At 44.8% G+C, this 13929-nt stretch overlaps 1 protein-coding gene across 1 annotated transcript; it reads right to left on the bottom strand.

Moving 5' to 3' along the window:
- Nucleotides 1–12643: 12643 nt before the first annotated feature.
- On the bottom strand, nucleotides 12644–13546 carry LOC115077612 (olfactory receptor 5B12-like). The gene has a single exon (XM_029579909.1). The coding sequence runs from the start codon at nucleotides 13544–13546 to the stop codon at nucleotides 12644–12646; it is 903 nt and encodes a 300-aa protein (XP_029435769.1).
- Nucleotides 13547–13929: the final 383 nt, after the last annotated feature.

Here is a 13929-nt window from a genome sequence, read left to right on the forward strand (position 1 = left end):
TGGGACCATAATACTCTTATTTATTTATGAACATTTCTAAACCACTGATCTGAAAAGCTTGCTTCAATCCAAGAACAACATAACACATACAATAAACATGTAAAATATACATACAGTAAGCATATAAAATAAACATGACCAACTAAAATAAAAGCAAAATCTAAAGCCTATTATAAACAGTTAAAAGTCATCTAAAACACTCTACCCAAATGTCTGTTGAAAAAAATGTTTCAAGCTTTTTCCTGAAGGCAAGATTATGTCCTTCAAATCCCAGGATAAGCTCAGCCACTGAAAACACTCCTGGAGCTGGTAACAAGAAATTGAAAAGGTTGTCATTCAGCTCTGCAGGTACTGCAAAATATGACCAGCTGTGAAAGTCACTGACCTGCACCTCATTAGGTCTCCCATGCAACTCATTGGCAGTGTGTTGGCCCTTCATTGTGTTGGAGGAAATTTACAGCCAAGGGTTTTCTGTTAGCAAGCATTCTCATCCTAATCTGTGTCTGAAAGAAAAGAAGTTTTAAAATTTTGGTCTGGGGAACAGAGGAACAAGTAGATAAAGTGACTTCCCCCCAAGATCACACAGAGTCGGTGACAGAGCCAGAGATTAGAACTGGGAGCAGGAATCCATGAGTTTGAATGAGTGGTAGCGTGATAATGTGTTTTTTGTAGAAAATAAACAAAAAAAATATAGGCAACACATAATCAATTTTGTTAAATATATGACTACAGCACCAGAATAAAGTTGCTGCATGCTGCTCTTAATTGTAAATGTTAACTGTTATCTATGCAATTAAAAATATTCTGATTTTCCAATAAAAATATTTAGAAAATGAACTGAGGTGCAAAGAGATCAAGTGACTTCCCCAACATTAAACAATCAAAGGCACAACTAGAGAGATTAGTGAGTAGAATTTATTTTGGATCCTAGTTAACAACTCTAACAGCAAAGCACATTTTAAATTACAGTATAACATATGATATTGAGATAATTGTGTATTTACAGCTTAATCAGAATCATTTTTATCAATGTCCCCTCAGACAGCTTCAACTGTACTCTCTGGCATATCAGCTCCCTGCAGGCTTCTAGATCACAGGTAGTAGACTGAGTCATGAAAAACTCCCTGTGAAAAAAGAGCAGGATCTGCCAGGTGCTTCCAACTTACCCAGAAAGGCCACTGTCCGAGACAGGATGCTGAGCTCTCAGTCCTTAATCTGCTTGTGTTGTCTGCTCTTGGCTATGAGATCTGACTCTGGTGAAGGTTTCTGAATAAATCTCTAAATTGTTCTAGGGTCACCAACCTATGCGTCTACCTATAGAATAGGTGCATCATTGCCTAAACTGTGATTTATTTACTATTATGTGTACCGGAAAACCAAATTACCCCTCTCCACTCTTTGATATATTCTTATTCCTGAATTATTCATTTATTTATAATTTGCATTTTCTGCCACCCGTCTTTAGCAGCTCTGAGCACATAAGACACAGAGTCATGAATCTAGGATGCAGTAATCCAAAAGAGCTGTATATAATAGGGGACAAGAGACTAATGTGCACAGCCAGGAGTAATAGTGTCTGATGATCCGAAGACAGTAAAGCAATGTGAGAAGGTGATAGCTAAAGCCAGAAGAATGCTGGGCTGCTTAGAGAGAGGAATAACCAGAAAGAAAAAGGAGGTGATAATCCCCTTGTACAGGTCTCTGGTGAGGCCCCTCCTGGAGTATTGTGCTCAGTTCTGGAGACCGTAACTCAAAAAGGATAGAGGCAGAATGGAGGTGGTCCAGAGAAAGGCAACTAAGATTGCGTGGAGTCAGCATCGGAAGACTTATGAGGAGTATCTGAATATGTATACCCTAGAAGAAAGGAGGTGCAGGGAGATACGATCCTGACATCCAGATACCTAAAAGGTTTTAATGAAGCACGAACTTCAAACCTTTTCCATTGGAAAAAAAACATTGTATGACAAGAGGTCATAAAATGAAATTCCAAGAGGGACCAGTCAGAACCAACATCTGGAAATATTTTTTCATGGAGAGGGTGGCGGGTACATAGAATGCCCTCCCAGAAGAGGTAATGATGATGAAAACAGTAGGTGAATTAAAAAAGGCATGGGACAAACACTGTGGATACCTAGAGGATTAAGGTTGGAAATGAAGGAAAGGGAGCACTGCAATAACCTGAACGAAGTGGCATTTACTGCCCATTATCTGCTGCCATTACTATGTTACAATATAAAACAATCATCACCAGCTACTGCATCTCTCCCATGTTGCCACTGTGTTTCTTTGCCCTCTGCAGCTTCTCTTACCACCTTCAGGTCTTCTTCTGCTCCCTCCATTCCCTCCCCATATCTATGTGGCCTGCCCTCTCCTTGGGCCCTTCTGTCCCTCATTTCAGTCACAAATGTAATGTTTTACGGTGAATGCTTTGTGGAGCCTTCACTGCAGTGCAAGAAGTGTGTAATGCAGCAGGGAAGCAAATTGTGCGGCAGAACTATTAAATCAGTGCGTATTCCCCTAACATTTCAGTGTCCGACGCTTGATTTCTTTTCTGTCTGTCTCCTTTACTCATGAAACTTCTAAGCTCTTGTGTTGCTCCTCTCTTCCTCCTTTATTGTCTTTTTAGTCTCTTTTTCCTCCAACAAAAACATCCTCCATTCCTCTCCCTCTCTCCACTACGAGCCTTCCTCTTTCCCTATGTGACCTGTTTTCCTCTGTCCTTTGCGTCCCATGCCTCTGCAGTCTTCTTCTGCTCCTCATAACTTTCTCTATTTCTTCTCCTCTGCAGCCTCTCCCCTCCTGCCCCCTTTTTTCCTGTGGTCTCTCTTCCTTCTGTGTTGCCTCTTAGCTTTCTTTCTCCCCTGCAGTTTCTCGCTTGCATACATCTCATCCCGTTTTCTTTCTCTCTTCATCTTTTTGTCCCTGAAGTCTCTTCCTCCCATCTTTCCTTCTTATTTTCTGACCAGTTTCTCTCCCTGACCTCCATCCTTTTTCTCTACTCCCTCTTCTCTCCATCTCTCCCCTTGCATTACTCTTCCACGCATGTTTCTCTTCCTGCTGCAGCCCTCCCTGCTAAATTCTTTCCCTCCCCCTGCAATCTTTTATACCACCCCCATAGTCTCACTTCTCACTGTCACAGTGCAGTCTCATGGTCTTTCTCCCCAACCCATTATGCCCATCTCTCCCTATGGAGCCTCTTTACCATCCAACCTAAGTTGGAGCTGCAGTAGCCCGCCCTGAGCATCTCCTCTGGCTTTGCTCATAGAGGAACTAAAATTCAGCAATACAGGAGTGTGAAAAGTGAAAAAGATCAAATCTTACCACTTCTATTGGACCAGGAAAGTTACTCATGAACCTTCTCTGCTCCACCCTTTTCGCTATATCCTCTTCTTCTTGAGGCTGCCTAGGAGTAAGGGGTGCCCGGCCCATGGCTGCACTGGCTCCTCCATTGGACAGTTTGAAACCAGGTACTTACCTCACCTCACCTCCCTTCCCCATCCTGGCTCCTCCCCTCACTCTCGCTGGATGACTTCCACCTACATTTTAGGTTGTTTTATTCCATGAAGCTGAGTATCTGGTGAGGGAAGAGACAATGTGCCCATACAGAGTCAGTGCATGCAGTTAGAGATCTAAACATCCAAATATTTTTAAGGAGTCCTCCTTCCAGCTTCCGAACTCTTCACTATTGTCCAGAGAAATTTTATTTGAAGAAATAACACAGCTCACAGAAGGCATTAAAGTCGCACGTTACAGGATTGCTGGGGTTTCTTCTTACCTGTCCAGCAGCGCTGCCTCCTCTCCTCCACTGTGGATCAGGCAGGGGCACCTCGGGTGTCTTAAATGCTGTAAGAACAGGATGTGAAGAGAATAGATTCTCCTCATCTGGGAAATTAAAACGTCCCACAGGCAATTAAAGGAAAATTTCTCCTCCGTGCTTGAGATGTCTGGAGAGTTTAGAAGTGATTCATCCATGGGGGAAAAATCAGTTTTGGGTCTCTCATCTGCTTCATCCCAACTGCAGTAGGGGAATCTCCTGTTAGTTATAGATTATTTTTTAAACTTTTATTATAGAAGATTTGATAAAGTCGCATCTGATCTTCACTTGCATTGGTCGGCATTTAGGGGTCATAACTTTAAACCCCTTCCTCAATTACAAAGACCCCGTCCCTGCCTCTCTCTCTTATGCATGGGACTGAGCTGTCTTCTGTTAGGTCTCCTCTTCCCTCCTCCCTGTCTGACTTCTGCAGCCCTCATAGTCCCTTTCCCACTCTATATCATGTCCCTCATGGATCTTGTCCATCATTATGACCCTTTTATTATTTTGAATATTTTTTACAGTTTACTTGCTGTATTCTCTGGTCAGCACACTAACGACTCCCTATACACTGTGAAGATTAAAGTGGTAATCAAAGTTCCCCAGCAACCTGACAGACAACAGATTTAGTTGTAGAAGATCAAAAATCAGTTGGTAAAAATGTCCATCTGTAGTTGGGAGAACACCACTTGACATGACAAGAGATGGGAAGCTGAAAGATCAACCTTGCATCCATCCTGTCCATCATTCATAATTTTGTATAATGGCTCTTTACTTTGCTCTTTCTGCAGTCACAATGGGCCTGATATTGAAAGTGTGTTTAGCACTGGATACCTACATAAATATGACTTATTCTGAATCTAGCAGTCCGCTGAAAATCAATGGCCACTAGACAGCTAGATAAGACACTTATCCGGCTGTCTTTTAGCCTGCTAATTTGTGGGTTGGTAATGGGCGGACAGTGGGTGGTGCTACTTATCCGGTTAACTTATCCGGATGTTAGAGCTGATATAACTTAGCCAGATCTAACTTATCTGGCTAAGTAACCTTTGAATGTGGAAATTCAGCGGCATAGCCATGCCGCTGAATATCCAATGTAACTTAGCTGGATAAGTTACTTACCCGGCCAGCTTTGAATATTGGGCCTACTATGTTTTTGTGCCTATCACATAGAAGCAGCAGGGACACTAAAGATTTAATGTCTCTAAGACCTCTGCAAACCTTCACAACATTCCTGCCAGTGACTTTATACTTCAGAAATCTTTGCAGACCTTCACAACATGGCTGCCTCAGCTTGTCATTGAGTCATGCAAATACTCTACGCTTCAGAATACATTACTCTAGAAACAAATGAGTTCAAGAGGACAGTTTTATTCTGCCTGGGCTTTGTGTGAAGGCAGTAGTAGAGAGACAGAGAAAGCAACAGATATCCTGATGATGACTCAACTCAAAGAGCTCTTCTGTCCCCAGCAGGGCTTCTCACAGTGAGCATCCTGCTTAGGTTGGGCAAAGAAGGAGAATGTTAAGTGGGGCTTTTTATTGCTAACTTCTTTCCATGACCTAAGTTCGGGACAGGACGAGGAGTTAAGAGTTTCCTAAGAGTCTATGATAGTTTTTAGTCCTAGGATTTCTTTTCTCAGAGGAAAGAATAGTCCTGCCTTTTGTGCTTAGGTGGGTTCTAGTTTTGGTTTGGCAGAAACCGGATGCTAAGGAAGAAGGTTGCAGTGTGAGCAGGTGCCAAAAGGATGCTACTGTAATGTAAGCCCCTCTTTGGGGATCTCCCAGAATGCTAGGGCACACAGCAGTCCCCAGACCTGCTTATCTAAACAGACCTCGATTCTCTCAAACATTTTTCTCCACTTGTCATCACTGGGGAGGAGGACAAGACTCCAGTACCCTACGTTCATGGAGTGGGGACCTTCCACAGTCTCTCTAAATCCCTATAGGTTGGGGGTACCTGGAAGACCCACACTTCTAGCTGACTGGGCTTCTGGTACCGTTAGGTGTCTCTTCAGATGATACTCTCTGAATCTAGACTTCAGGTGGCAAAGTCCAAAACACACCTTAAAAACATACTACAATGCTTCTTCCCACTGGTTGGCAGGTAATTAGTAGCAAAAAGGTTTCCTTCCAACAAATATAGAAAAATAATGCTTCTCAAATTAATTTCTCTTCTCTTCCTGGGCAACAGTAAACCCCACTCAGACGTAAAGCATCCTAATCCCCTCAGGCAGGGGTGACTTCCCTCCTGAGCAGAAAGAGCCACAGGAAAAATCAATAAAGACATTTTCAAAAAAGGAGGAAACTCTCTCACTTCTCCTCCTCTCTCCAAGGGACAGTCCCTCATAGGTCTATAAAAACACTAGCAAGAGAAAAGCCCCTTCTCCTGATCGCAAAGGCTGGGGGGACTACAGGATCCACTAGCAAAAATCTCCTCCTCTCACTCCTAAAGCCCAAATCAACAAACAACCACTGCACATGCTCAGCAAGCTTTTATAAGGTTGAGCTGACCAATCCCTAGCACCTGAGCTGTTGGGAATCCCAGCCATGGGTCCCCCCTACCTGCCTTGACTCTCGGCGTGCTTCTCCGTGCTCGGCGTGGCATGTCCTGGGCCCGAGCTAGCCCACGGCACTTCCTCCACGTGGCCCTGGACTCCACCGACTTCCTCTTCGTGTGCGCTCCCCTAGGCACGTGCGTGTGGGACTTGCCGCACTTAAAGGGGCTGCAGTGGGAAACAGCGACCCGACTCCCGAAGATGACATCATGACTCTGGGGTATTTAAACCCCGGCTCTGCTTCCTGTCCTTCACCTTGGAAACAGGTCCTGCTCATTGGAGTGTGTGGTTGCTGTTTCTGTTTGTTCCTGATCCTGAGTTCCAGCTTGTTCCTGATTCCGAGTTCTTCCTTGTTCCTGGTTCCTGCGTTCCTCCCCTCGGATTGTGCTCCTGGTTCTGACTTCGGCTTTGGTTTCCTGACTCTGCATGTCTGCTGCCCGTCCTGACCTTTGGCTTGCTTCCTCGTCTCTGCTCTCCGCTGCCTGCCCCTGACCTCCGGCTTGGTTCACCGTATTGCACCTTCGCTGCCAGCCTTGACTCCTGAACTGCACTTGTCTATGCCTTTACTCCGCCAGCCTCGACCCGGATCCTCGATGCCACCTCAGCTTGCCCCTGGACTCCTCGTTGGTTTGCTTCCTCGTCTCTGCTCTCCGCTGCCTGCCCCTGACCTCCGGCTTGGTTAACCGTATTGCACCTTCGCTGCCAGCCTTCACTCCTGAACTGCACTTGTCTACGCCTTTACTCCGCCAGCCTCGACCCGGATCCCCGATGCCGCCTCAGCCTGCCCCTGGACTCCGCCTCACTGAGGAGACCCGCACCTAAGTCCTGCCGGCCCCGGCACCCAAGGGCTCAACCTGAGGGGAACAAGGGCTGGAATAGCTGAAGCTCCAGCTGGGTCTTCCTCACCAGTACTGCCTTCCAGTGACAAGGACCACTGGGGACCATCCCTCGGTGGTGGAACCAACCCTCGTCCTGGCCCAAGGGTCCACAGTGCTAACATGAGCTGAGGGGACTTAAGGGATGGTCTGGAAAATACTGGATGCCAGCTCTTGACTATGTCAAGGAGCAGTCTTACAGGTGAGGGATCAGAGCATCCTTCACAGAGATTTGGGAGAAAAGGAATCAGCGCCCACCAGGCTCAGCTGAGGAGATGGAGAGGAGCTTGTACCCACGCAGCACTGGAGCTCAATGAAAACGAGAGGATACTGTCCTGCAGAGCAGAGCCATGTGAGTTCAGTCATCTGCTAAGATACAGGAGCTCCAGGAAGCAGCCCATTAGCAGGCTTTGCTGTGTGGTCTGATATGGATTTGGATTCAGTTCTCATATTTCCAAATCTAAGCTAGGGACAGTTACAAGGTGAAGTATAGTTGGTAGGTCCCTTCCCCAGAGGGCTTACAATCAAGGGAGGTAATTTTCAAAGCAGTTACACATGTGAATGCAGCACTCTCTCATGGCAATTTTCAAAAGCCCTCTTAAATGTATAAAGAACACTTAACATGGTTTTAAGTGGGCAAATCATTTTGAAAATAGCCCCCTAAGCATTTACCTGAGACAAAAGGGAGGGTGTTCCCAAGCAAACTTAATGCCAGCAAAGGCAAAATAAGCAGCCCAGCAGGTCAGAAATGCAGAAACCGCACCGAAATGCAAAAATCTGTTTTCTTAAACAGAATGTGAAGAAGGACAAGGATGGGAGCCATCACTTGCTCTCCACAAGACATTAAATCCTCTAGAAACCATCAGTGGAAACCAAAATGTCCTCTTCTTCCCTTGTACAGGAGCCGCTAGGTCACTGGAGAAGTTCTTCTTCCTTCCAGCTCGGGACTGGACCTGCTCCACCTCATGCCACCCTTTACAGTCAGGACATGTAAGGGGGGTCGACACAATAATTGAATTTCCTGTGACTGCTTTCCGATGCTCTTCCCTCCCCTGCAGTCTTCTCATTTAACCAATATTAAGACCATGAAAGGTAAATATTCAAAAGGTTTTGTCTGGATGACTTTTGAGTTACGCAGGTAAACATCAATTTTAAATATCCCGCTCTTCTCAGCAGCAAAATTCTGGCCAAGTAAATCAATGATAGAAAGAGCCAGCGTGAGGGGTGTTCCCGAGGCTAAGTTCTATCCGGCTAGCACCGGGAGTCAGCACTAATCTTACCCGACTAAATCTATAAATCACATTTCATTTCATTTATTCATTTTTTCAGACATCGCCTTTGCAAAAAGCACCTGGAATGGGGTATAAAATGATTAATCAAATTAACAAAGAACAACAAGACAACTCACAACTGAAGACGCCACAAAACTATCCTTGTTCTGACCTCTAATTTCCTGCCTCTCACATGAATGCTCTCTAACAAATCCCTTCCAACAAGACCCCTCCTGCTTAAAAACCTTCCCTCCTTTAGTATCCCTGCTCAACTCACCAAAGAGCCTTACTCTCAAATAGTGACCCAATGTGACCCAACATTAGGCCAAGAACCACTCATCTGTGGCGAGGACAGCCAGGCCCTCACTTCTCTACCTAAGATACAGAGAAAACCTCTTCCAGAGAAAGGAAACCACCTTGGAGAAAGGCTGATTCCTCATCTCAGCTTTGAAGACTGGCCAAAATCAGGACGATGTGCTCATGAGGGCCACGTCCAACTGATAATCCAGCAGCTGAAGTCCCTTCATCCCTTCGAGCAGTAACCCTACATACGGTGTGCCACAATAATCCAACCTTGCACTAAGTGGAGCACAGATTACAGGAGTAAACTCGGCCTGTGAGAAAAATGATCCAATCTGGTGCTCCTGGTGGAAAGAATAGAAACGTTTTCTCACTGCCAAAGAAATCTGTGCATGCAGTGACACCCGGTGTGCTTTCTGTATAAATACTTGTGCATGGGCGCACAAATCCTGCTTCAACCGCCTAAATCAGGGGATTTTAAAAGAGGCGCTTGCCGACGCCATTCCCAGTTTTACCAGTTCATCACCAGTTCACCCAGTTAAGAGATAGGTCCTCCAAACCCCCCTAGTTTAATAGCCTTTACTCCCCCTAGTTAGCCCTGACCCTTAAAACCCCATAGAAAAGCTGAGTTTTCTTTAATTTACAACTTACACGTCATCCATAGCAGAAGTAACATTGCACACAGATCTCTGGCTCACGCCATTATTATTATTATTATTTAGGTGTTTTTATATACCGGGATACGTTGGGAACATCATCTCGGTTCACAAATAACTAAAACTGCAACAGGCTTTACAGAGAACAAATTAAACAGTGGAAGTAAATAATGTAAACCATGAACGACATTTGAACAGTTAACACGATATGCTATATAGTTAACAGATTATAATGGGAAAGATAATTCAATGTAAGCATGATTATATAGAATAGATGGCAGAGAGGAATTATACAGGGGTATAATGCGGATGCCCATGCCCTGCCCCTTTTTGAAAACATTTGAGCTGCGCGCTGCGGGAGAAATGCACATTTCCGTGCAGCTTTTAAAATCCACTTGGCGTGCACTAGCCCGACTTATGCAAGCATTCCCCTCATTGATGCATGCGCCGGGTTATTAAAATTCATCTTTGTAGGTACCAAGGACAAATAAGCTTTATTAAAGGCTGAGAATAAATCACTGAAAACAGAGAAAGTAAATGCACAACAGGATTAGAGTCACAGATTTACACAGCCAGGTAGACAGAAGGACCATTAAGTCTGATCTTCTTCAAGTTGCTTGCCCACCTCTCCTGATGTGAGAATCCAGGAGAAGGGGCGGCCTCCACAGTGAGGGAATATTCCTTCCTGACCCCAACCACAGTGATCAGCGGAAATCCAGAGATCAGCCCTTCCCCAAGGTTTAATCAACTCATCAGTTCCTCCTTAACAATTGAAACCTTTTTCTCTACCAGGCATGCTCCAGCCATACTGTGGTTCAAATCATGCAAGCCCCATAATCTCTGGGAGCTGTGGCCCAGTGCAATTCAAAGCACAGACCGGCTGGGGTGCACCTTATGGAAAGAAAGGTGCTAGTGATCTCCCATTCATCTTATAGGGATCTTTAATTATAATTCAAAGGAGTGATGTCACATGAGGCTATGTCTCACAGGGGTGATGTCATGCTGGGATATATCTCAGTGTGGTGTCACATGAGGCTATGTCTTAAAAATGGCGCCGGCCGTCCAGTGCTCCTACCATATGACAGGCGCCGGCCAATGGCACGGATACCCTGTCACATGGTAAGGGCAAAGGGCCATCGGCGCCATTTTTATTAGTGGCAGCCGACAGCCCGAGAGCAGGAGATCGCTCCCAGTGCCCCCACTAGACCACCAGGGGATTTTAAAATGTTTTTTTTGGGGGGGTTTGGGAGGGTGGGGGAGGCTAAGGGGTCAGGTTTAAAGGGTTGGGGTGGGTGTTTTTTTATCAGGCCATCGGCACCATTTTTATTAGTAGCAGCCGATGGCCCGAGAGCGGGTGATAGGTCCCGGGGCTTCCACTGGACCACCAGGTGATTTTAAAACATTTGGGGGGGGGGGGGGGTTGGGAGGGTGGGGGAAGGTAAGGGATTCATTTTAAAGGGTCAGGGTGGGTTTAGGGGTTGTTTTGGTGTGCCGGTTTTCCCGCCCTCCCCCCACATAACTCCCGTTAGTGGACACAAACCCGATTTTTGACACAAACAATTTTTCATGATAAATTGGGGGAATTTCTATTGTATCACACTCTTTAACGATTTTTGATGATTTAAAAAATATCGGACGATATTTTAAATTGTCAAAAAATGATTCACATCCCTAGTGATCATGTTTTTCAGATCCAGTGAGTATTCCTGCAGTTGCGTTTTGCAGGATCTGTAGTGGGCGGATTGTAATAAGAGGTAAGTTGAATAATAGGGAATTACAGTAGTCCAGGTTGGAGAATATGAGTAGTTGAAGGACTGATCTGAAGTCGTTGGGGGAGAGGAAAGGTTTTAATTGACATAATGTTAGGAGTTTGTGATAACTGTCTTTGATTTTAGCTGTGATGTGATTTTTGAAGGAGAGTTCTTTGTCAATTATGACTCCAAGGTTGCGTGCATGATTGACTGGAGTGATAGCCACTTTTTGGTTTATTAAATTGAGTGGAGGTGGTTGAGGAAAGTTGTTCTTTCTATCCAGTATGATTACTTCAGTCTTATCAAAGGTGGTCGCTGAGACGGGAGTGTACGATTTTCTCAATGATTTTGGCAATGAAGGGTAGGTTTGATATGGGTCGGTAGTTCAGTGGATTTTCTGGATCAAGGCTGTTCTTTTTCAGAATGGGTTTAATAATTGCCAATTTTAGGTATTCTGGGTAGTTTCCTTCAGTGAGGGATAGGTTTACGATGTCAGTTAAAATTTTAGTTATTGATGTCATGCTGGGATATATCTCACAGTGTGATGTCACATGAGGCTATGTCTCACAGGGGTGATGTCATGCTGGGATATATATCTCACAGTGTGATGTCACATACAGGAGTGTCTCACAGCAGTGATATCATCTTAGGCTGTATTTCACAGGATTGATGTCATCTTTAGCTGTATTTCCTAGGAGTGGTGTCATGTTGGGCTATCTTTCACAGTGATGATGTCACATGGGGCTGTATATCTTACAGTATTGGTGCTATAATGGTGCAGAGGACTGAGAGTAACAAGTGGAAGGGACTGTACTGACCCCAGAGAATGAGATCTGACCACACCAAGATTATTTCTGGATCATGAAGGAAAAATCGTTCTCCAACTGGAAGAGAGGTACATCTGTCTCAGAGTCAGCTCACTAAGGGCCAGATTTTCAAAGCCCTATGCGTGCTGGGCCTATTTTAAAAAGGCCCGGCGACGTACATACAGCCCCATCTTTGATACAGCAGTTTCCACTGACTGCTTTGTACATCAAGCTCAGTCAGGACCAGAGATGACCTTTCATTCCCAAATCTGCAAGGATTGTTTTCCCTATTTAATAAACACCCCCTGCCCCTGAAAGTGTAGCTAATTCGGTCAGGGTCAGTACTCAGTCAGGGGCCATGCCCAGGGACTCCTTCCAGAACCCTTCAATCTTGATCCCTGAATCCAGGTATCACGTGTCTCCCCCGGGACCAATGAATGCTGCTTCTGCCATATCCACAGCTGGAGCTGAGCTGGGAAATAAATGACCCAATCTGAGGAGAAAACCAGGAACTTTCCTTTTCTATTTTAAAGGGAGAATCAACTTGAGCCCCACTAGAAATGAGAAACCCCTATGTATGATAACCTGCTGTGATTTACCACCTGCTCTCATAAGCTACTTCCCTATGATTTTTCTCAATGCTTTTATCACCTCCTTGTTCCTCAGACTGTAAATAAGGGGGTTCAGCATGGGAGTGACAGTCGTGAAAAGCACAGTCAGGATTTTACCCTGCTCTTGAGAGTATGTTGAGATGACTTGCAGGTACACACAGAAAATGGACAGGTAATAAATATAGACAACAGTGAGGTGGGAGGAACAGGTGGAGAAGGCTTTACGCTTCCCCTCTGCAGAGCGGATTCTCAAGATAGCTGAGATGATGTAGATATAAGATATGAGAGTCACAAGGAAGGAAGGCAGTGATGTCAATGCAACTACAACAAACACGGTGCTTTGTGTGCTGGCTGTGTCAGTGCAGGAAAGCTTTAACAGTGGCAAGAGGTCACAGAAGATCTGTTCAATCACATTAGAGGCACAGAATGAAAGGCGGGTGATAGAAGCTGTGATCGTCTCAGATGGTAGAAAGCCGATGATCCAGGAAGCAGCAACCAGCAGGACACAGACTCTGTGATTCATGATGAAGGAATAGCGTAAGGGGTTGCAGATTGCAACATAGCGGTCATAAGCCATGGCAGTAAGAAGAAAGTCTTCAATGCAACCAAAACCTGTACAGAAAAAGAACTGCACAATGCACCCAGCATAGGAAATGGTCTTATCCCCTGATAGGAGAATCCTCAGCAGTTTTGGGGTGATGGTAGAGGTTCCACAGATGTCTACGAGTGCCAGGTTACTGAGGAAGAAGTACATGGGGGTGTGCAAGCAGGGGTCAATACAGGTCACTGTGATAATCACAAGGTTCCCCAGCAAGATGATCAGGTAAATGAGCAGGAAGACTAGGAAGAGAGGAACCTGAAGCTGGGGATTATCGGAAAGTCCCAGAATAATGAATTCTCTCACCATCGTCATATTTTCCTGACCCATTGAGGAAAAATACACTCTTATTTATTTAATTTATGTGCTGTATAGCTGGCTTCAAGCATAGAACAGCATAACTCATACAATAAATATAAAACACATTTGTACAGTAAGCATACGAAATAAACACAATCACTTAAAATAAAACAAAAATCTAAAGCCTATTGAAAACAGCCAACAGTCATCTAAGACACTCTACCCAAATGTCTATATAAATCAAAATGTTTTAACCCTTTTCCTGAAAGCAAGGTAATCACCTTCTGATCACAAATCTAGTGGAAGAGGATTCCACAGGATCGGCCCTGCCACTGAAAACCCTCCTGGAGGTATTAAAAGAAATTGGAAATGATGTGTATGTTAATAAGTAC

Source organism: Rhinatrema bivittatum, chromosome 16, assembly GCF_901001135.1.
Source record: "Rhinatrema bivittatum chromosome 16, aRhiBiv1.1, whole genome shotgun sequence".
In the NCBI taxonomy this organism is placed as follows: Eukaryota; Metazoa; Chordata; class Amphibia; order Gymnophiona; family Rhinatrematidae; genus Rhinatrema; species Rhinatrema bivittatum.

Bases quoted from the DNA above. Each gene is read 5' to 3' on its own strand.
- LOC115077612 (XM_029579909.1), bottom strand. From the start codon at position 13,546: ATGGTGAGAGAATTCATTATTCTGGGACTTTCCGATAATCCCCAGCTT.